The 24,076-nt window shown below is 43.0% G+C and overlaps 1 protein-coding gene across 2 annotated transcripts; it reads right to left on the reverse strand.

Moving 5' to 3' along the window:
* Nucleotides 1-1,272: 1,272 nt before the first annotated feature.
* On the reverse strand, nucleotides 1,273-22,502 carry chka (choline kinase alpha). Of its 2 annotated transcripts, none has more exons than XM_035156420.2 (12): nucleotides 22,142-22,502; nucleotides 20,330-20,438; nucleotides 17,907-17,960; nucleotides 10,515-10,628; nucleotides 9,829-9,962; nucleotides 9,370-9,474; nucleotides 8,523-8,581; nucleotides 8,337-8,424; nucleotides 5,736-5,844; nucleotides 5,423-5,529; nucleotides 5,244-5,325; nucleotides 1,273-4,928 (listed from the first exon to the last, which is right to left on the reverse strand). In XM_035156420.2, exons 1-12 carry the CDS (start codon nucleotides 22,402-22,404, stop codon nucleotides 4,869-4,871), a joined length of 1,284 nt encoding a protein of 427 aa, XP_035012311.1. In that variant the 5' UTR covers nucleotides 22,405-22,502; the 3' UTR covers nucleotides 1,273-4,868. The 2 variants fall into 2 exon arrangements, with proteins under 2 accessions (XP_035012311.1, XP_035012312.1); XM_035156421.2 differs by having other exon boundaries at nucleotides 20,279-20,438.
* Nucleotides 22,503-24,076: the final 1,574 nt, after the last annotated feature.

Below are 24,076 nucleotides of genomic sequence, written 5' to 3' on the forward strand. Positions count from 1 at the left end.
TAGGTTGTTTTTAATATTGTATTTCTGAGTTGTCAGATATTCAACGTGGCATTCAGTAGATTAAAGACAATGGCCTGACTCCACCCAGGCCCACCAGTCCCCATAAAAACACGAGTTCTCCACCTAATTTATATTTATTCTTTTCATCAAGATCCACAAATAATTGGACAAAACAGAAAAGAACCTGCATCAAGCTGTGACGGCTTCTTGTCGGTTGCTGCTGCGTCGTCCCACCTCTGATCATCCAGCCTCTCACCGAGCTGCCACATATCAGACCGTGCAGCTAATGAACCTTTTAATTCATGTTAACGTGCTGTGCATCAGGGGTTTTCATATTTCCCAAGTCAAACATCTTGGCTCTGTAGTATACAGGAGTTGCATCAGCAGAAACCCACTGAAATATAAACCAGACGTGTGAACGTTGGTTTTTCTCACTTCGTTGCATAACACTGAAAATCCTCCTCCGCTGCTCCCCGACACCACCGACTCTCAATATTTGGTTTTCTGGGTGAAAGTTGTTATTCTAATCATCTAAAAACTGTCGGATGCTGCAGGACTGTGAGTGTCACTGATGCATTTATTGTTTTAATCTTCACAAATACACTTTGGGCTCAGAAAACCATTTAGGAGCTGCTGAGCTCCTGTAAAGTGTCACTTTGGCTGAGGGGAGGTTGTCCACTGTGGTAATATGGACGACAGCCATATTACCACAGCTGGAGTATTTGGCTGCAGCTTCACTTCAAGAGGCCAAGTCTGACTCACTGCTGCGCTCAATCATCTCAGCGTCCATTACCTCAATGAGAGTTCAGCATCTGTGTGTAAATCTGCATCGACCTGCTGCATCGAAACAGGATCCACGTTTAGAGGGATGAACACAAAGAACACACAGGAACATATATAAAATACTTTCTAAGTAAACTTCTTCTCCCTTGTAGTTACATCGAACTAAAAACTCAAAGTACACGTCAGATACATTTTTCTCAAACATGGTTTCTATTATTTTAGGAAGTTTTTCTCTCACTGATGTTTGTCTGGTTCTTTTTCAGCAGGATTCACTAAACAAGATTTCCACAAAACTTGGGCCAAGGAAGAACTCATTAAATCTTGGTATAAATCCAATAACTTGTTCCACTTCCTTTAGCAACGACGAGACATTTCTGGATATTTTCCACATATTTTGATGAAAAATAATAACAGCAGGGTCTCGTGATCCCAAGAAGCAAATGGACAAATACAGATATTTGCATGTACATGAAAAACTCTGCTCACTCATTTTCTTTCCTCTTCAGTTTTTATTTGTGCAAAGCAGGTAGATTTACAGCCAAGATCATTTCTATGTGATTAACCTGAAACACATTCAATTAAAAACATGTTTTTATACATTATGCATTCAGTAAAGCTGCATAGATCGCAAAGGTTTTCACTGTGAGTCACGTGATAATGCAGTTAAGGCTACTAACACAGAACAGATGTGTTTAAAGAAAAAACAATTAGAACAATGTACATTCTCCAGACTGATATGGTGCAAGTGTGTTTGGTTCATATTTTACCCTTATTTTATACTTTTATTCTTGGCGAATACTAAATACAAGTTTAAACAGATTTAAATGTGTTTGTTCTCTACTAAATAAATTTATCAGAACCAATTAGATGAACATTTTAGTTTTATTTGGTCCTAAGTGCACGCAAAGAATGGAAGGTACTAAAACTGCAAATCCTGGTGATCAATATTCAGATGGAAATTGTTCAGGGCAAATACTTATCATACAAACATTTCAAAATAAACTTCTGAATAAGAAAAATACAAATTCAGGTTTAGTAAAGAAACAGCCACTGAATGTTCTGAAGTAAAGACTATTGCTTCATTAGAGATGTACCAACAACAATTTGAACGGTTGTATCAGAGCACAAGCCTTAAAGATAACGATGAAAATATACATTAACCACATTCCAAAAGAAATATAAAGATGAATATACAATAAAACACATTTGTATGTAAAATAACATCTCATCAGCTCAAAAGTCACAGTTCAACAACCCCCAGATGTTTAAACATGAAAATACTCAAGTACATATTAGTTTATACATATTTATATATATATATATATATATATATGTGTTTGTGAACATTTTGTCGTCCTCAGATTGAAAGTGCCACAGTAGACATTCAAACATTCTGGGTTTTTCCAGTAGATGATTGGTGAAGGGATCACATTAGTGTCATGACCCGGCTCAGTTCCCTCAGGTGAATCCCAGTCACTCCCACAGGTAAACAGGGAACACGTATGAATCTGCTACAGCTTCACTGGAATGAATGTGGACGAGCAGCCTCTGTGGCACTAGAACACTTTTCACGTGTAGCAGCACAACTTCTTCAGATGCATTATTCTCCGTTAATCCTCCTACAACATGTTAATATGATTTGAGCAGGTATTTGGCAAATATTCTCAGTTTTGACGATTGCGACTTTGGGTCGTCTTTCGCTAAACCCCCGATCCTAAACAGCGATTGTCCAATCGTAGCTTTGCAACTGTAACTAGGCGTCGCCGCTAAAACTTTGGGTCCGGGTCGTTATTCACGCGGGTCTGGTAACAGCAAGACTTGATATTTAGAGAGTTTTGGGAATCTTTGTTGGTTTTGTCTTTTTAAAACCAAATCTACAAAGCTAGCAACGTTCTGGAAGGTGTGCGGCACGTTTCAAAATTTCAGGTTTGCTTTATATGTATATATATAAAACTCTATGTGCAGGATTCTTGCATTAGAGCTGTTAACAAATCAGCAGGAGGCAGCCGGTGATATTTGTTGTTACTGTTGGAAGAATCAAGCGCGCCTTTGTCCATCATTGTCATTCAAATCAAGGGCCGATTGTTTTAGGAAAATATTTTGAATTTCGAGGATCGGATTTGGGCAGATTTCCGTTTTAAAGTGCTAAACATGTGCTGCTCGAAAGCTCGACAGGCTTCGGTAAATAAGACGGACGGGGGAGCTGTGTTCGAAATCACTCCCGTGATCATTTATTCACTTCTTCCTATAGTTCTGTTTATCAACAGTTTACGCATTAAGATTTCGGCAAATTTTTTCCCGCAGGATTTTTTTTGTCTTGCTGTTTTTTCGAGTTTTTACCAGCAGCTGTAGAGATGAACAACAGTAACTTTAGCATATGTGAAATGCAGAGAATTGCATTGTGGGATTGCTAGCGTAAAAGTAGTGTACAGCACTCTATCGTAAACAAGGAGCAATTTTCCGACACAGCTCTATGGTGATGGTTCGTCATTGGGTAACAATTTGGGAATCGTGAAGAAAACCGATTTCTATCACGGAAAAACTTTTAGTCATTCAACACATTTCTTATCAAGTCCAACAGGGGGCGCTGCTTCCGTAGGGACAAGCCCAGAGGCTAAATCGTGGTCGCTGTGAAAAGAGGAATGCCGTTAAATTCACAGAATGTGAGAAGTGCCGATACAGACAATAAACTAAATTTCCACACATCAAAGTCCCAATCAAAGGCAAAGTAAACGCTGTGTCAGCAGCAGCAGGTGAAACTCGTACTCGCTGTGCGACGACTCGATGGGGTGAGGTAGGATTGAGCCGCTCTCAGGATGTTTGGATGAGAAGCAGCAGGACGAAATAGTCAAAGTTTTCACTGTCACGTCTCCCATTTTCAAACAGTTTGGGTTCGACGAGGTGAGAGACACCACTCACTTCTCTCTGCAGCACCGAGAGCTCAGAAAGTCACTGATCGATACAGTAAAAGTCACATTTTTTACTACAAATGCCGCTTTAACAGAGTCAAGCTACAACTTACTTCAACAAGTAAATGAAGCAAAATTCAGCTGTGTCGTAAAATGTCGTTTTTGGGTACGATTGTGAGTCGAGTTGTCACGTAAGCGTTTCCTCCCGGCCTCACCATAGAAACCACAATAAGGAACCACTGTCATGTGAACTGTGTGAAGTTTTCTTCAATGCAGAAACCATTTATAAAAGTCAAAAAAATAAAAATAAAAAAGCAGAAATGTCAGTTAGCTCGCTAGCGTCCCAGACAGCGTACTAACATTTCCCTCGGCTCATAAAGCGCGGCTGACCGGAATGTCCTGTAGCCATTTGGCTGAACATGTAGTAATACCCAAACGTAAGATATTCACAGATGTGGATCTACCTGTCACAGCGATCCATTATAATACAATCCCCCGTTAGTACAAACATACAACAGGCTGAGGAAAGTCACAGTCGATCAGTGTAACAGTACTAGTAAGGAAGCCACACAGAATTAGATCTAATAGAAACGGGAACAGCTGAAGTTTGACGTCTTTGATTTTCGATTTGGTGGAGTTTGAGCAGCTGCTCAGAAAACTTTGATGTACGACGTCACTGAATCTGCCTGAAGAAAATCCCCCCAAAACAACCGTTTAAAACAAGAAGAAAATCAAACAAGCTGAAGTGTGCGATGGAAGTGAAGACCTCGGTCTGACCTGTGGAAAGAGAAGAGATCCCACCAGACCTCAGGAACAGGCGGGGCCGGTGGAACCTAAGTCCACCTGGTTCCTCACTTGTCTTAGTGATATGTTTGGAACGAGGCGGAAGCAGAGAGCAGCTCCGACCAGTGAGGAACGTTAGCACAAGTCAGGATTTTTCTTTTTTTGGGGTTCTCTGGGATTTTTTTACTGAGCTGCAATGGATTGTGGTCGTCGTACTTTAAGTATCCGAGCCACGCGATCAAGGTTTTGGCTTTGGTAAGCACGACAGCGGCACTAGCCAGCAGATCCCCTCTAGGCAGGGAGTGCGAGTAAAGTGTGGATGGTGGAATCAGCCTGTACGTCCTCCTGCTGCCATGTGGCTGAACCTGTTATAAAATACATCCCATCAGCTCGTTAGACAGCCCAGAGCTTCTTCTGCTGGAAGTAGGCGTCAAATCTGGCCTGGGCGTATTCCTGCAACACACACAATAGCACCCAGTACGCATTAATATATATGCTGTAGAACAACTCTGAATATTGGTAAAATGTTGGTCACTTTCTGAGAGTGTATCAGAACGTAAATATGTTGAGATATCAAAACATTTTATCCCAAAATGCTAAATATTACCCAACTGTGTGTGACAGAGACAACCTGTCCGAGTTGTCTAACATCCTGTCAGACTGACACGGCAGCGTGACCTCTGACATCTACTCAACACAGTAAATATTGACACTGCAACACCAAGCGGGACTCAACTGCCTACGACTTCTTCACGCATGAGAACTCACCATGTATCCGAACTTGATGGTGGAGAGTCGGGCCTGGATGATGGACCACAAGCCCCAGAAGAAGTGGGATGCCAGGGAGAACCTACATCCAGAAGCACACGTTGTTTGGGGGTTTATTTAGCTGTCGTTTGCACTTTATTACATTGTCAGCTGACGTGGTGTCACATGTCCGAGCTCACCTGTTGACCTCCACGTACATCTCCTCCTTCAGCTTCGTTTGCTCGTCTTCGCTCAGCTGCTCGAAGCTGCCGTCAGACTCACGCAGGTAGTTTTCAATGAAGTGCAGCTGCACAGGGAGACATGACACCAGTTAGCGATCCATCAGTACAACCCATGTAGATGTTGTGTACATGTAACGCATCACACACACACACACACACACACACACACACACACACACACACACACACACACACACACACACACACACACACACACACACACACACACACACACACACACACACACACACACACACACACACACACACACCTGCTGGGCCTTGGAGGGGTAGGCCTGAGCGTCGACTTTGAAGTAAGGAAACTCATCACAGTTGTAGTCGTACATCCACTCGCAGAAATGGTTGCCGAAATCAAATCCCCTGTAAGGTCGACAGAGACGTAGAATCAATTAGAGACGATGCGGGCCAGATGGAATACATAATAATAATAATTTAACACATTATTGGGAAAATTGTTCGGTCTGTGATGCTCTGATTATCAAAGAAATCATCACCTATCTGCAAAACCCTAGTATGTATTAGTATTTTGCGGTGTTCTGTATTATTTTGCAGAATTTACTTCTAAATTACATAAACACAATAAACAACATTAAAGATTAAATTAGTCTTATTATTATTATTCAAACTTTCTATACACATATCTACATGCACAATGATCGTTCAGTGAAAAGCTGATGTCTTGTTGGCATCAGTGTGTTTGTATTGGAAACTTTTGGGTTTTGCCGGTTTCTGTGAAAACCGGCACCGCCTCTCTTGATCCTGTTTGCTCAACAGAACACGAGACCTTGTTTTTCAGGGACGTTCACTCGTTACTTCTCTAAACTGGCCCTGGAGCTTGTTGTCCATCCTGCTTCACTGAGGCCCTTTGTGTTCTTAGTGGCTTAGTGAAAGTAAAAACACACAACCGATACTGGTTCATCCTTTCACCGCCCACTGTCCTTCAAGGGGGGAAACTGTCTTCCCGTCATGTAACTGAGACTTCAGTCAAAACAAGGTACAAATATGAAGCTAAGTAGGTCTGATTAAACTAATTTATCAAGTAACATATCAAACATTAATTATTACACAATAGAAAAATTTTGTTAATCTCCACTTCCTGCCACTATCCAGACCTGAAGCTAAAATACACGTCGTAGTAGCGATCGGGGGGGATGGAGCCGTGGTAACGAGGTCTTCTCTATAAATGCGCCCGACCAATCATGAGTCAGTCTCAGGTGTCACTCACAATGCGTCACATCGTCGTTACAGCTTCAAATAACCAATTAAAACCAAACATGCATTGTGTGTCCAATCCACTAACATGGAGAAGGTGGGTTTTATGACCTATACTGCAGCCGGCCACCAGACGGCTTCCACTCTGGGGGCGGGGCGGTCATGTTGTGTCGAGTCTACGGTCGATTCCCACACTGTTATCTGCAGCTGGGAAAACATTTTCCAACACAACACCTCCCAGTGCTCAGACTGTGGGGGGGAGTCTATAACCTGGAGAGGGGGGAAAACATGTATATATACATGTTCATTTGTGGGCGTGTCTTCTTCCTGCGCACGCTTTACATGTTTGCACACGTGCTCACATGTTTGGTATGCGTGTGCAGTCATTTGTGTGCAGAGGGTCACATGTTGGCTCTGCAGCATATGAGGAGACTTAAAGGGGCCACGCTGTGGGGCGGGAGTGGGGGGAGGGAGGAGTGTCTCTGATCCTGTGTGTGGGGGGAGAGCGCCTCCGCTGCGAGCCGAGGAGAGGCAGCGGGATTCAAGCAGCTTCCCAGAAAATGAGCCACTCAAGAATTCACAAAAGGAACCCGAGATATCTGCCCCTTCGAGGAGAGATGCTTTAAAATCTAGAAAAATCCCGTTATTCTACTGAGCTCTATCGAGAGTCTCGTCCCTGTGCTTTGTGCTGGACTGTAAATCCAACGGCTTCGCGTCCGTTTCTAAGAAGCACAGCTGAGCCTAGTTGAAAGTCTTTCCATTCCCTCCATCCTGTGCATCGCGCTGCATCACTCCGGTTGCATAACAGCTGCAGTGAAGGTTTCCGCGGAGGGAGGCGCCCTCGGATCATGGCGGCCGGGAAGGAAACGTGGATGGAGCACAGACACAAACCAGACTGCTTTCTTTTTTTACTCTCCTTTCTTTTCCCACCGAATTATTTTGAGCTTTTCTTCTCGGTTGAATATCTCTGTTTCTGTTGCCTGTGCCCCCTCTCCTCCCTCTCTCCCTCCCTCCTCCCCTCCTGCTCTCTCTCCTTCACATTCCGTCTCACTATCAGCCTCCCTCCATCTTCACCCTCCTCCCTCCCCTCTTTGTTGCACAGAGACGAGGGGAGTTGAGAAAGAAAGAGCTGGTAAGACGAGGAGAGGCGGTGACAGAGCAGGACTGATGTGTCGCTCTAATCTGTATAAGAGTTTTCTACAGACACATTGTTGTGTTTGTTGATATGAAAACTTTTATTTTACTAAATAAACTATGCAAATGTTCATTTTCAGTTTTTTCAGTCTTAAGAGGACCTGCACAAATACGGACGAAGAGTACGAACTGTCGGCTGCGTCTGTTTCCGTGAACGTATCGAACACACACTACTTTGATTTCTTTGCAGTATCATGTGTGACAGAGTCTCTACGTTCCTGAACGGGGATTTTTCTTTATCTTTATCTCATGCTTATAAGATAATTCTCCTGAGAACACCGGCTCTGTCGTTGTGTTACACCCATAATTCAAATATATCACAAGACTTTTCAGTATCTTGCCCAATGACAAGAATGGGATGGATCCGCAGACCCTCTGGTTAGGACAACCCGCTCTCCCCCTCCACGCTAACCTTAAAGTTAGATTTACCGTGGTTTCAAACTCACCTGTAGTTGTAGCTGCTGTATTCAAAGTCAATGAGCATCAGCTTCTGTTGGTCTGAGTTCTCGTGGCTATTCAGCAGCAGGATGTTCCCTGAAAGCAGCACACACACACACACACACGTCACCTGTTCATCCAGTCATCTTAGAGAAGAGAAGAGGAAGTGTAGAGAGTAAAAGAAGAAGTGTTACCTTCCTGACAGTCGTTGTGGCAGAACACAACCGGAGAGTGGGTGGAGTCCAGCAGAGACCTGAACATGAAGGGGACAAATCAATCAGCAGAGTTTAACCTTAACACAGTTTCCTGATCGCTATGATCAATGTACAGAAATATGGATCCAATATTGAAGTAGAAAGTTGTGCTTCACTTCACTTCCACCGACACAAGAATCGTGTGAAGAGAGTCTACAGAGGAGAGAAGCTAAAGAACAGTCCAGTGCTAAAAAACTCTTTACTGTAAGAGACATAACATATGGAAAAGAGTCACGGTGACAGATGGAGATAAAGGCTGCAGGACATCCTCTAATAAAGATGTATATATATATATATATATACACATATATATACACACACACACATCTTTCTGCTTTTTATCTGTCTGATCAACATTTTAGAACAAAAACTGTGAAAAATGCCACTGTGACATGTCAAGCTACAGGATGGATGGATGGACGGGTGGGTGGATAGAGGGATGAACAGACTAATTGATGAACAGACTAATTGATGAACAGACTAATGGATGAACAGACTAATTGATGAACAGACTAATTGATGGGTGGATGATGTCAGAGTTTCCCTCTCGTCTTAAAACACGAGCAGGTCTGCACGTTTGGTGTGAGTGCAGGTTTTCTTACTCGCTGTGTCTGAACTTTCTGCTGCATAACACATATGTGTCGTGTTTGTGTGTGCATATGTGTCTGTACATGTGTGTGTGTGTGCGTGCCTGTGTGTGTGCATATGTGTCTGTACATGTGTGTGTGTGCCTGTACATGTGTGTGCGCATATGTGTCTGTACATGCGTGTGTCAGCAGGAACATACTTGAGCAGATCCATTTCCTGTGGCAGGTTGTAGCTGAGCAGGCGGTTGAAGCGACGCAGATGTGACTCTCTGGTGAAATTCAACCTCATGACTTGGTTCAGGTACCTGGTGTATCGATAAATGTTAACGTTAATCTAAAGTAATTATAGATGACATCCCACATGAGCTCGAATTCATGATCTAATTGGCAAACGAGAAGAAACAGGGTTTGGTGCTTCCAGTGAAATTCCACAGAAACTCACGAAGTGGTGTCTTCACTGAAGATCAGTGGAAAAGAGCAACGGACTTTAACACCACACACCGTCAAACATTGCACAACGTAAACTGTGCTAACAAACAAACTTCAAAGCAACGGAGGTTCACGATGATAAACCCATGAGCCTCCTCACACTCTGACGATAAGGTGGTGAAACACGTCATCTTCAAGTTACCGACTGAGACAGAAACCTAAACACTCACTTGTCCATGGTTCCAAAGAGCCACTTGGGTTCCTTGTTGAAAGGCATCATCATCCCGTGGAACCTGGCCATCTTCTCCGCAACCTGCGCCGAGATGCTGGGGTCGCTTAACTCACACGTGTCCAGCTTACGACTCTGCCAACGGGAAACTGTTACTGAGCCTTTTATTCATAACCAGTGCTTTTCAATCTTTTAGTATTTGCACTGACAAAACCTTTTTTATGCCAAACGACAACAGTTCAACGCTCAAAATGGCTTCGTTTAGAAAAGACAATCAAGACCCACCAGTATTAGACCTGGTTTAGAGCCAAGTGTTTAGTTTTTAAATTAAATTCCATGTACAAAATGCATTTATCTTCAAAAGAATTGTGATCATATGTAACAAAAAGTTGATTTACATCAAGAGAAATGACTCATAACAACGCAAACATAAAACACACTTTATACTTTCTACACACAAAACAGAATATATTCAGTCAACAAATGTGATTAGACTTTTGCATTTCAACGATTTTAAAGATTCATATCAGTTTCAACTTTGTAGGACTGAATCAAAACGTCTCAACAAAAAAAAAGAAGAAGTTGGTTGATGTATTTCGGTCCTGGAATGCAGAGAGTTCCCCTTTTTCCTCCCCATGTTGAGGATTACCATGCAAGTTAACAGTCAACAACAAAATGGCGACTTACAGGGACGTACTGCTCCAATCGGCCCTGAGGGAAAATCCCGTAGAGCTTCGGGCCGAGCTGCCTCTCGGCCAGGATCGCAAACATCACGCTCTCGAGCACCATGGCCTCCGCGCCCTGGAAACACACAACAGAGGAACGTTTACTTATTGATTTAAAAACGTTGGGTCAGCCTCCACCTCCACCACCTCCACCTCCTCCACCCATTAGTGCTGGAATAGAGACTCCCTCTGGTCAGTGTCGGGATGGAAACATGGAAATTGGAGGGAGGTGTAGATTAGATGTCAGGAATAACAGAAAGTCCCTGAGGAGGCAGAATCCTCACAGATGCTTCTATGATGAACTCTGATCAAATGCTCACTGACTTTACTGTCTTGTGTATTTTAGATATTACAGTTTGCAGGACGTTTATAATAATAATAATAATAATACACATAATATCATAATATATAAGACTTTGTTTCTGGTTTAAAACACGATGGTCTCATATTTCGGAGATTTGCAATTATTCTTTCTAAATGGAGCAAGTATCAGAGTAAGTACGATCTCTTGCAGTGTTGCATTATGGGTGGTTTGCAGCCTTTTGTGTGTGTTCAAGTCCATCTGATTAGTTCAGGAGGTTCTGCCGGTGTAACAGGTTCTGCTGCGACAGAGGACACTCGATCAGCAGAGCTCAGACCCACGCCAGCGTCCAACCGTCCCCTTAGATTCAACCAAGCTTACAAATACACTCACTTATAAATATGAGTCCACAAAACTTTTAAAATCTAGATCCATGAATTCTCTGGGAAATGGGTACAAAAGTCAGAAAACGACCTATCTCGCATTTTTGTGTGATCCTGCCGACAACCAGCAGCGACAACCACCTCCTTGGAGGAGGCGATGAATTCCTCAAGTTCTTTTTGTCTCACCGGGTCTTCCGACAAATGAAATTCGCATATTTACAAAAAACAGTGAAGGAATGTGGCCGCACCTGAATTTAGAGCTGTAGCTCTCCCAACTCTGGAGATGGACGCTGCGAACAAAGAGAGGATCTTTTCTCCAACCAACTCAAACGTGACCTGGAGCCTGAAAGTCTAACGACTGTGCGCTGCTGCGATTCAGCTTCACTCCATTGTGTGTGAGTGTGAGAGGAGAAGAAAGAAAACTGGGCTCCTCACCAAATAGGCAGGAGGTCATTGGCAGGGGAGAGGGAGTGGACCAATTAACGGATCAAGACAAACACAGGGAAAGGGTCCACAGCTTTTTTTTTTGGTTCCTCTGGAAAACTGAATCTCACGTTTCGAGGAGATTCAGGGTTTTTCAGCTGAGTAGCAATAGACCACAGAGACCAGGAGACTGAACCACATCGTGAGTTCTCGTAGGGCAAAACAAAAAGTGTAACTTATTAGTTCAATTCAAGGGCTAGTTTTCCCTCTTTTACACCAAAAACAGTGGGTAAACACGTCTTTTTAAACGTGGTTAAACTCAATAAAAGGCGATTGACTTCTTTCCCATTGCCAAGAAAGTAAATCTCATTCCAGCTGCTTGATTAATGTCATCAACCCCGAAGCCTCACGCATCATATTAAGAGAACTTAACAGTTTAAATTTTAATATTCAGATCAGCTCTCAGGTCGTTTACACATTTCCATGAGGTCGTCTTTTCTTAGTTCGGCGCCGCTCTGCAGCACGGCTACAGTGGCTCGTTGCATTTTCAGCCCTGTGAAGTGAGTAACCTTCAGATAAATTGCTGTGGAGACAGAGCGTTGGATCTGAGCGCCGGGGTCCTCGGCTGTAAGCCAGGGAATGTGTTTCACACTGACGGTGCAGCAGGAAGCCAGCTCAGAGAAAACACTGCCACCTCCACTTTGTTTCTACCCGTTCTGCAAGAGACAGAGCAATAAAACAGCGCTGGACCAAGGAGACACTCATTTATCTCTGTCATTGGAGAACAGTCAAAACCTTTGAGGTAGAATCTAAAAAAAAATCTAATTTTTTGAGGGGAAAACTTGTGTAACTCCTAAATAACCAGTCGACGTGTACTGGTCTGACCGGAGAGTTTGGCAACTTAATCTTTTTAAATAGTTTTCCTCGGTTAACCCTCTGAAGCCAGATGCAACAGATGCATGTAGAACAAAGAACGGATTGTGTGACACCTGCGTTTGTTTCCCTCGAGTCTTTATCTGGTGTCGTCCTTGAGCATCGAGAATTCAAAACACAGGTGGAGGACGTACTGATGTGTAGACGGACGTTCTTATTTCTAGTCATATCCAGTTTCCAAGGCAAAAGCAAAAGTTCGTGAAAAAGCCCAAAAAATAAATGTTTTTTCCCCTCAGGTTTCTAAATGATGCTTCGTTTGAGGGTTAGGTCCAAGTTGAAGAAAGCAACAGTGCTCACTGGAGTTACTTAGAAACTTTTAAACCCTTAATAACATGCAGATGTAACCAATGAAAACCTCAGTCGACCACAACCAGACACACACCGCATGCAACACACTGAACTTCTGATATTCTCCCTTTAAAATGACACATAGCCTAACATTAAAACTTTATTCTCATAAAGTTACGACTTTTTTTATTTGAATTTATTCCCGTAATATGACTTTATATATTTATCTGAGGTTTCTCCTCAGCATGGCCCAGATACTCCGAAAGGGTTAATAGATTTATTGTTAAGAATGAAAAAAAAAAAAAAATTCTTGGAAAACTACAAACAGTTGAGTTTCTGCTCTTTCTACGAATGGAGTTCTGTCATCTGCGAAACAATCTGGAAACAATTCAACGACGTGATTAAAGCAAGAGGTCTTTTCCCACTCGTCATTGGGAATCACAACAGATTGTAGAAGTGATCAGCAAACCTCCACAGAACCCGCACATGGTTTCCATCAGCCCTGTGTATCCGATGCGTGGATACAGTGAACCATTTAAAAAGGCTTCGACATCTTGAATAAATAAAACGTCCGTCTCCTGAACACATTGGGTTTCATTCCCAGGCCGTTTGCTCAGCGATCGTCGAGTTACGTCGTTATCTGCAGATTGCTGATGGCATCTACTTTTTTTACACTCTCCAGTGTGAATGATCCACATTAACATAATCATCTTGACACGCATACGGGCAGACAACGGACCAGCTGGCGGCCCGAAGCACAGCGCAGACTCCGTGGGGTCGGCTTATTGGACGCAGCGCTCCTATTTCAGTGAGTCAGTGAAGGCACCATCTTGATTATCATTGTGTGCACTGACCTGAATCTGCAGCACATAGCCTGCGTACGACCGAGAGCTGCTCCAATCTACATTTGCTACGTGTCAAATGGACATTCAGTTTCTGCATGATGTCCAAAGCTATTTTCAGACATGCACTGGACTGTTTCTTACGATGGAGGCGCATGTGTGAACGCAAATGTCCGAGTGGGACGCTCCGCAGCTCCTGCAGAAACCTCCTGACCTTCTGGGGCAAAGTCCGTAGAAATCCAGGAGAAGCCGATGTGTGAACGAAGATGTCAAGAGAGTTCGTGCTGATAAGAGCCGGATCTGATGCGTGTGCACGTGTGAAATGCAAACTACGAGTCGTGCCTGAAAACAGCCTAACTGATAGTGATTAGAAACACGACTCGGTCAAACAGTTCAGTTTAAATCTGGGTCAGATAACAACGTTGACTTTGCCCTCGTGTCAGACACAGATTTTATTCTCCTCGCCAATAAGGAGAAACGAGGCAAACCAAGAGTTGCATTCTGTTGTGACGGTGACAGGAAGTGTCGTTCAGAAACTGAAGGTCATTGAATCCTCTGGAAATTCCCACTTAATCTGCTTCATCATGAATGGCTGTGTGTCGTGGGAACCGATTGGTTTGAGAACGGGGGAAACAACCAACGGGCACGGGGCTCCCTGACGACCCTCCCCTGACGTGTTGTTTGGAGGCGGCGTCCCGCAGCGTGACCCTGCTCGTCCCATCGACTGTCTGCGCTGCTCGCAGCCCGGCACCAGGCTCTCCGGTTTACTTTCCTCTGACCTATTTTAAATGCCGGTGTGTGTTCTAGCTCCGGCTCCCACTCTCCCAGACAAGACCTCCATTTGTTCACATGTTAATTTTCCACAAGTCGTAGATGTCGAGCACGCAGACCGGGGGTGCATCGAGGGCTGTGGCTGCAGATGTGCTGCAGGGTCACGTCGACTTGATGAGTTTAGAAAAAAATGTGACGTGATTCTTTGCACATGCGGGTTGATTTGTTTTTTCTTTATTAATTATAAGAGGTATGTGTATTTACGCACGTGGGTTTTTTAAACTGAACCTGACCAGGTAGTTTTGTTGCCGGTACCGAACCAAACAAAAATGAGAAACGTAAAAAAACGGAGGCTCCTCCACCAATGAATGAGCTCCATTCTTACCACCTGGGCTTCATCTCTAACGTGCTCCCGGCAGCAAACGACGTCAACAAGTGCTAAACTGCCCCAGTGGCCAACTGCGGAATCTCGCCTGTAAAGCTGTTAGCAGGATATCTACAAGTGTGAATACGATCAGTCAATATGTTTTTTATTATGATTCTTTTAATCCAATGTGGGTTTTTTAATTTGTAAAACTTCGCCAGTCTTAAAACAATGTTTATTTGCTATAACTGTTTTTAGCTAGTGTACCGGGGAAGCAAATTTTCACCTTAAGAGCCAGCTACCGTCCTCGAGTCGAGTATCACGTCCCTAAAACGAAACTGGTTCAGACACGGAAGAACTTCAACATCCCTCCCCTCGCTGTTTCCTGTTTAACGGTCAGGGCCTTGAAGCTTCCTGTTGTAAACCCGAACATCCTTTCTGAACGAACAGGAGGTTCCTCCATCGTCACATCACACTCGGTCTGACGGCTGATCTCTGGGATTAGTTTGGAGTTATTTGTTTCACATCGATGTTCTCACTGGTCCCGTATCAGTGCCGCCGCACAGTCGTGAGATTTTCAGCGGCGTGGCCTTGGCTGTGATGCAACAGGTGCAGTGCGAGCTGCCGACAGCTGACGCTTTAACCCTCAATACTTAAGTACAGATTAAGTACAGACCAGTCAAATCCATCTGAAGTGAACGGAATCAGTGTCAGTCACACTTTTGTTCCCGTCGTCTGTGTGCGACAGTGAACTCGTGTCAAAGTGCAGCGATAAGGACGTGAAGTAATACACGAACCGTTATGTAACACCCACGACTTTTTACTTACTGTACACAGGTAGGGGGTTTGTTTAAATACAGGGAATATATCATTACATAAATGTTTAATCAAAACAATTAACAGTCACAGTCACATATTTGGGGCTGATTATCCATATTACAATTTTAAAAAAGGTTAAACAAACTACTTCTATACAAATCCCTTTTATTGAATGTTGTTATTCAAGTATCATGACAAAGGGGAATTTCTGACTCAACAAATTGAATGCTCTTGCTCATTTACAGTAAATTTATATCGATGGAATAGATATTTCCGTTCATACACTAGTTGTAAAGATCCTCTGTCTTTTTCTATTAGTTTGCAGGATTACGCCAAAAACTTGCATTTTATGAAGAGAAATGAAGAAGCACTGGTAAATAGATAAACTGGATTAACACATATCTAGTCAGAAATCTTCAATAAATAAAAAATAAGGTAAAACTTTTATCCCTGGCGGTTTCTGTCATTTCTAAATTTGCTTTGTTCTCTACTACGTTGCTGTGACATGTGAAACATCCCCACAGGGATTAAAACAGCATCATCTCTACTAATCCAAACGGGATTAACCTTGACCAGACAGCATTGTTAGAGAAGGTGGACCTGGACCAGGCTTCGCTGAGACACCCACACGAGGTCGGCTCTGCATCAGCCTGGCGTCAACAACAGGACCTCGCCTCCATGACGTGTCCCTAACGTGAAGGTCAAGGGGTCGTGGCTGTGATGGAAAAATCCAGTCACATGGCTACTGTCCCTCTGAGAGACGACCGAGTGACCGTGAATCACAGAGACGCTCGCTGCTTGTTGTGGCTATCGACTCTATCAGTGACACCACGGCAATCCTGCAGCAGGACAGTGACCTCTTGTTCACAGGAAATGACATTTGACTGTGGCTTGTGTGTTGAGGCGTGATCTCATCCTACACAGACCCGTTGATACCTAAAGACGGGACAATGCTCCGTCAGTGTCCACATGACACGACGCAGGGAGCTTTCTGGGTCGTTGAAACTTGGCAGCGCGTCGGGCCGTCAGCAGCGTCTCTGTGAACATACAGTTCTGTCCTAACCGTATCTAATATTTCTGCTGTGGCCGTCTGTTCTAAATATAATTTCCTCAGCTGAACTCCACTGTTGGATTCAATCGTTTCACCACAATAAGAGTCTATTTAAAATCAGGTTTGTTTGAGCTGAGCGTCCTGAACTTAATCCACGACTGAGGACAACATATCAAGTCAGGCCTCAAAAAACCAGATAAGAAAAAAATCTCTAAAGTTAAATGGTTCCCGTCTCCGACTGGTTCAGGTGAGGTCACACATGCACTCTGCACTTTACTCAGAGTTCCCTCCACCCGCGCCGACTGATACACAACGTCAACGTGCTAAGAGGCTAACAGTCCTACTTGTGTGCCCTTTAAACAATTAGTGACCTCGCTCCCAAACTAATCAATCAATCAATTAACCAAAGTCCTAACCCCCGGTCTACCTGGGGTTCATTAAGAGGGACAGAGCTCTGCTGGTAGCGAACGACTACAAGGTCTCTTCTGTTACAGAGGCAACATCCGTGGTGTCAGCAGGATCACGCAAAAAACACTAAAGCGATTCTTCTGACTCGTTCACATTCGCAGCAAATTCGATGACGAGCTTGAACATGAAAAAAATGGGGCGTATTTCGATATGTTTTGTGAATTAATCTGTCATCTTGAGCGCAGTGATAACAATGAAAAGGTGAAATTTGGTGCAGATCTGGATTATGGTCTGAATATTGTTAATCAAAATAAGTATTATTAAGGTGGTGATCTTTATTAGGTGACTTATACATTATACTTATACATTAACCAATAGAGCAGGAACATTTTAACCATGTTTTCATTAGTTGTTGGACATCTCGAGCAAAATAAAACTTTCTGTCAAACACTTTGTAACTTTGATAAGAAATTAGCTTTACAAAAAAAGTAACTGTAAAATGATTCTGGTTCTGAGGGGTAGAAAAGGGGCTGAAAAGGGGTTAAATGTAAAAGCCCAGCTGGTTGCAGAGGTTCAGCTTCTCTGTGAATAAAAACAACAGCTGCCTGCGGAGATCAGAGGAGTCGGAATGAAACCCCCGTCCCAACATGATTAAGAGAAGAATTTCGAGAAGCACAACAATGTTATCGGTGGTGCTGACACGTGAGACGGTGAATGTGTGGTGACGCTGTGCAGAGACACTGGACGGTGGCACCATCGTCGGTTACTTACCTGGAACAGGTTTTCTTTGTTCGACTGTCGGGAATCTCCTTTATTACAGGACATCTATCAGGAAAAAAAAAGAAACGAAATGAATATCCACGAAATCACGTGAAGCCGCCCGTGAGCGCCAACATCAAACCTACAGCCACGCCTGCAGAGCAGACAGTACAGTATGAGTTCAGAGACACACGAGGCTTTCGGAGAGGACAGTGCCCCCCACCCCCATCCCTCTGACTACCTGCTAAACGCAACAGCCGGAAAGAGAAAGCAGAAAACACATGATGCTCATATTCTAATTATTTTACTTGGGGTTCTTACTTGAAGAGAGGTTTACGTGCTCTAGTGCAGTGTATCTAGATTGCGGCGGTTCTGCCATATTTTATATTGCGTGCAAGTGACCTCCGTGCACGTGCACCCCCGCTACACCACAGATTGAATGAATTCTAAAGGAAAATGTTCCGAAAATTCGATTCAGCGTCGGCAACTCGGTACCTTATCAGAACTATGAAGATCCTTTGTTCTTGAAACGTCGCTACGACAAATTCATTCTTTAATGGGAGCTTCGTGTGCGGATTTCCTCTTTTATTCAAATGTTTTGTGATATTTTGTTAATTCAGCACCCATCAATAAATTCCCCATCACTTTCCTCAGATTGTCCGTTGCTGCTGCTCCTCCTTTCAGCCCCTGTCTCAAACACTTGGTTTCAGCTCCTGTCTCTTTAAGGCCGACTGCTTCCAGCGCATGTAAGAAAATGTCGGATTCTGTTCTCGCTTCACCTGACTTCGTTAGGGGATGTTATAAGAACAGCAGCTAGCTGTGCATTATGTGGGGCACTGTGATGTCACAATGAGTCGGACGGGTCGTAGAACTTTTATATTCACTAAAAAACAAACATCATACGTCTCCTTTAACTTGGTGAATCACACATTTTCCAGCCCCCTATCCACATATCTCCATTACCCAGAAACAGTGTCCGGTGCAGGGTTTGTTTAGTCATTAGTTCCCGTGCACTCCAATGACAATGTCATCTGACTTCCTCGATCCTATTAAGGTTTTGATGGGACATCACTAATTCGAGAGGCGGCTCAGTCGTGACGCAGTTGGCGACAGTTGCCTTGGTGCTTTTCGCTCCGTGCGACATCCCGAGCAATAAAAGCTAACGGCTTCTAGGCCTGTTTGCAATTACGTCGACTTTAGTTAATACTTAATGAAGGTCTCATCAGGCCGGCACATAAAAATGATTCCCTTGCAAATGAAAGATCGGCGGGCTCGGAGGGCAGCGAGCGAGCAGCGTCTTTGTTTGGGCTCCAGTCTCTGACTTATCGCTGCAGACTGGAACAAACAAAACTGTGCCACTAACAACAATGCAGTGGCAGCAGGAGATAAGAATTTGCTGTTTTAAGGAATCTTGTGCAAATGTTTTAAAGTCCTTGACCTCTCGTCGCTCAATATAAGCAGGAGAAATCAATCGGCTGCCGGGGGCGTGACGGTGACTAAGCGGTTATCTTTAGAGCAGTTGTGTCACAATTAGCAAAAACACAGCACGTGTCTGGCCCAGGTGCATTCTGGGATCATGGACTCTGGACACAGCCGCCGCGTCATCTCAGGAGATAAAGACGAGGACCGAGGAAACAAAAGGCTTAAAAGGATTCAGAGACGGAAAGAGACAGACAGGAGAGATGTCGACACTTAGTTTTTATCCCCTCCTTAATGTATCTTCCCAGAGTTGGAGGCCAGGTTTGTTTCTACAGAAGTGTGTGTCTTTGTATTAGGCTGAGATTTCAGAGATCTCATACTGTACCGTGGGTTTTGGTGGGTTCACCTGGGAACAAGCGTGCCCAAGGCATGTTCCTTTGGGAAGCCTACGGCAAAGAACACATGCATGTACAGCCATGGGGGTACATCACCATGTACAACAATGGCTAACACGCACACGCACACACACACATACACGCACACACACACATACATGAGGGCATAACTGCACATGCATACACTAACATAAGCATATGCATGATACACACACACACACACACACACACACGCACACACACACACACGACACACACACACACACATACACATCAACAACAACAGCAGCAACAACAGCCTGGTGGCACAGTCACATAGTTTAATGTATCATGAATCATGAATCATGTTTATTATCTTTTTCCTGTGTTTATCAACTAAGCAGTAAAGTGACCTTTGACCCTCTGACAGGTCAGTCTGATATGACTCTTACATGTCTGTTATCAGCCGTCTAGCAGCTCTTTATCTACGTGAAAAGCAGGTTAACATCAGTTACTACAGGACAGCGACTACACAATACTGAGAGAAACTTCTCACATACAACTTGTCCTTCGTGAGGGGTTGGATCTTACTTTTACTTGTATTTTTTTTATACGGTAAAAACGACTAGATGTGTCTCCCACCTGCAGGATGGCCCCATAGAGGCGCAGCAGGACGCACCGCGGCTCGTCCCCGACAGAGTCCAGGCTGTCGGGGAGGCTGCACAGGAAGAGCTTGTTGCTCAGACCACCCCTGAAACAGAGAATCAGAGAATAGGATCAATTATTACATAAAGGGACTTCCATTGGTAACATGCTGGTCCAGACGCCCTCATGTTTTATGGATTCAAAGAGGTGTCTTTATTATATTTAGTTAAATCTTATCCAGCTCAGTTAACGGTGCAAAGACATTCAAATGAACCGTGAATTATTTTTTAACAACAACAACAACAACAAGAATAGCAGCTAAAACAAATAAAACCAAATCATAATCTTTTAGAGGGCGTTTATTTCCCAAAAAATACCTTATTTAAGCTTCAAGGCTGGAACTTATGTTGTTGGTAGGTGTCGGCTTTGGGGGGCGGGACTTAAGATTATGAATTAATAACTAACCTGGAGTGATTTTAGAGACAAGAAATAAGAGCTGCTGTAATATTCCACTGAAACAGCCATTTTAGCTGCGTTATGTTGTCAGCGTCCTTGTTGTGATAAGAAAAATCTATATATACACTCAATTGTAACAGGGGGTGTACCACTACATAAAATTACTATTTATATATTTTAGATTTCTAAAATCTATAATAATGTACAAATATGCAATTTAAAATAATATTTTCTATATTTTACTTCTTCTAAACAGAGGCAGGAAGGTGTAACACTATTTTATATTATTATACATATAGACAGGAGGATGCAACTCTATATGTTATATTATTTTACATATAGACAGGAGGATGTAACTCTATATGTTATATTATTTTACATATAGACAGGGGGATGTAACTCTATATGTTATATTATTTTACATATAGACAGGAGGATGTAACTCTACATGTTATATTATTTTACATATAGACAGGAGGATGTAACTCTATATGTTATATTATTTTACATATAGACAGGAGGATGTAACTCTATATGTTATATTATTTTACATATAGACAGGAGGATGTAACTCTATATGTAATATTATTTTACATATAGACAGGAGGATGTAACTCTATATGTTATATTATTTTACATATAGACAGGAGGATGTAACTCTATATGTTATATTATTTTACATATAGACAGGAGGATGTAACTCTATATGTTATATTATTTTACATATAGACAGGGGGATGCAACTCTATGTTATATTATTTCACATATAGACAGGAGGATGTAACTCTATATGTTATATTATTTTACATATAGACAGGAGGATGTAACTCTATATGTTATATTATTTTACATATAGACAGGGGGATGCAACTCTATTATATTATTTTACATATAGACAGGAGGATGTAACTCTATATGTTATATTATTTTACATATAGACAGGGGGATGCAACTCTATTATATTATTTTACATATAGACAGGGGGATGCAACTCTATGTTATATTGTTTTACATATAGACAGGAGGATGCAACACTATTATATTATTTCACATATAGACAGGAGGATGCAACACTATATGTTATATTATTTCACATATAGACAGGAGGATGCAACACTATATGTTATATTATTTCACATATAGACAGGAGGATGTAACTCTATATGTTATATTGTTTTACATATAGACAGGAGGATGCAACACTATTATATTATTTGACATATAGACAGGAGGATGTAACTCTATATAAAATGTAATTCTCTACACCCCCTCTATCTGCGACAGAGGAAGTGTAACAGCATCCTCCGCCACCTGGGTCTCTCCCTCACAAAGAGCCAGGCGGCCGCCCCGTACCTTATGACGGTGATGTGGTAGTCCTCCTCGGGCACTATCTTCCAGGCCCCGTGCAGGAACTCGCGGGTCCACAGGTAGGCCCGGTGCCGGGTGTCCGGGTCGGGCAGGTCCGCGCAGTCCGGCTCCTTGCTGTCCTCCTGGGCGTCGGGCTGGACCTGCAGCGCGTTCTCCGTCACCAGCAGCTCCAGGGACATGGAGGGGGACGAGGAGACTCCATTGATGAATTTGGTTTTCATGTTGTTCTTCTTTAGGAAAACTAACATGGAGACAGCAGCGCTCTGCTCGTGTCAGTAGAAGATGGAGGGAGAGGCCGTGTCTTTATGGCAGGTCTGAATTCTTCAGTCACAGATGTTCACGCTTCTCTCTGACGACGAATGAATCAAACACAGCGGCGGGCCTTTTTATATGGGGGAGGGCGGGGTCACAAGACACGCCCGCGACCCTTCTCTGCTCTGATTGGCCGACTCGGACATTGCCCGCAAATCTATAACAAACAAGATGGCGCCTTCAAGGACTGTCGGATGTATACATCATATATATATGATACATAGCCTCCCTGAAGGCACCATCATGTATAGATGTATAAATACTAATTGGATAATTAACCCTTTGATGCACAACATGGGTAAAAAATGACACGTATTCATTTCCTCAGTTCCTACTTTATAAACAAACGTACATTTGGTATTTCTACATCACTTTTACACACATGGGTCAGAAATGACTCATACGTTATGAATTCACTAGGAAACACCTGCCGTTCATTTCACACATCTGATGCTTGTGAGTCTTATTTTAAATCCATTACTAGTGAGAAAGAGAAATATGTACAATACTAACTAGCTGTTAGCTTGCTAGCTTCTTTTCTGGCTAGCTAACCATGGCTAGATCAACAAAATAAAAGTCGAAATATAACCTAGTAGACTGATTGATATGCATTTGATTTTCTTTATCCAGAGTGTTAGTCTGGCTGGTCTTACGGTTGACGTGATCATAAAGACGCTGCATGAAGATGAGGAAGATGAGGAGGCAATTCTTGGTCCTGATTCTGAGTCTGAAATGTCTGATGCTGAGGATCCAGGTTCTACAGGATCAAGCTGGAGTTGAGGATGAGTCTTGGAATCCAGCTCTCCTACATGGAGAAGGCTCATTTGATGACGTAGAGGAATAGAAGACTCCCCTTGTCGTGATCAACTCTCTCTACCTTTCCAGTCAGGTGGCAACAGAAGTTTAAGTCAGAAACAATTGATTTTGAACCAGGAACATTTTCAGTGTTACCCTTTTAATAAACATTACCTGTGTGAGGAATTCTGGTTCCGATCTATTGAGCAGTGCTTGCAAAGTGAATGTCAGACACAGTATTACCCAACTGAAACTATATTCTCCCCATTAGGAGACTTGAGGTTGAATAACAGCAATGACAAATACAAAATGAATAAGGAAGAATAAGCTATAAAAGAATATAGCAAAGAAGCACCCAGACATGTATGTATAACATATACATTACATATCCTCTGAAAAAAGAAAACTATGTATGTATTTGGAGTTTCTGAGGAATCAGTGAATGCAATATAATTATCTGTCACTGTGTCCCCCCTCGCAGTTTCCTACCCTGTTTGAAATCTGGCATCACAACAGCTGCTGTGTACAGTATTATAGAAATATGTAGTAATCCTCTGAGGATCCAGTGTGTTTGTGTTTTCACCCTCTCTCACAGAACGGGCCCCTCTGACGTGTCACTTCCTGCCTTTCTCTGACTTTACAAAGAAGCGCACAATGTAGAAATGTATCACCGAAGCACGAGGAGGACATGACCTGTGTCGAGAGTCACACAACCCTCCCTCCACCTCACGACCTCATATTTACTATTAAACTGACAGAGTCACATGTGTTTTATTGTCAAACCAGCTCTTGAATGAGCCTGAACGTGACTCC

Source organism: Hippoglossus stenolepis, chromosome 5, assembly GCF_022539355.2.
Source record: "Hippoglossus stenolepis isolate QCI-W04-F060 chromosome 5, HSTE1.2, whole genome shotgun sequence".
In the NCBI taxonomy this organism is placed as follows: Eukaryota; Metazoa; Chordata; class Actinopteri; order Pleuronectiformes; family Pleuronectidae; genus Hippoglossus; species Hippoglossus stenolepis.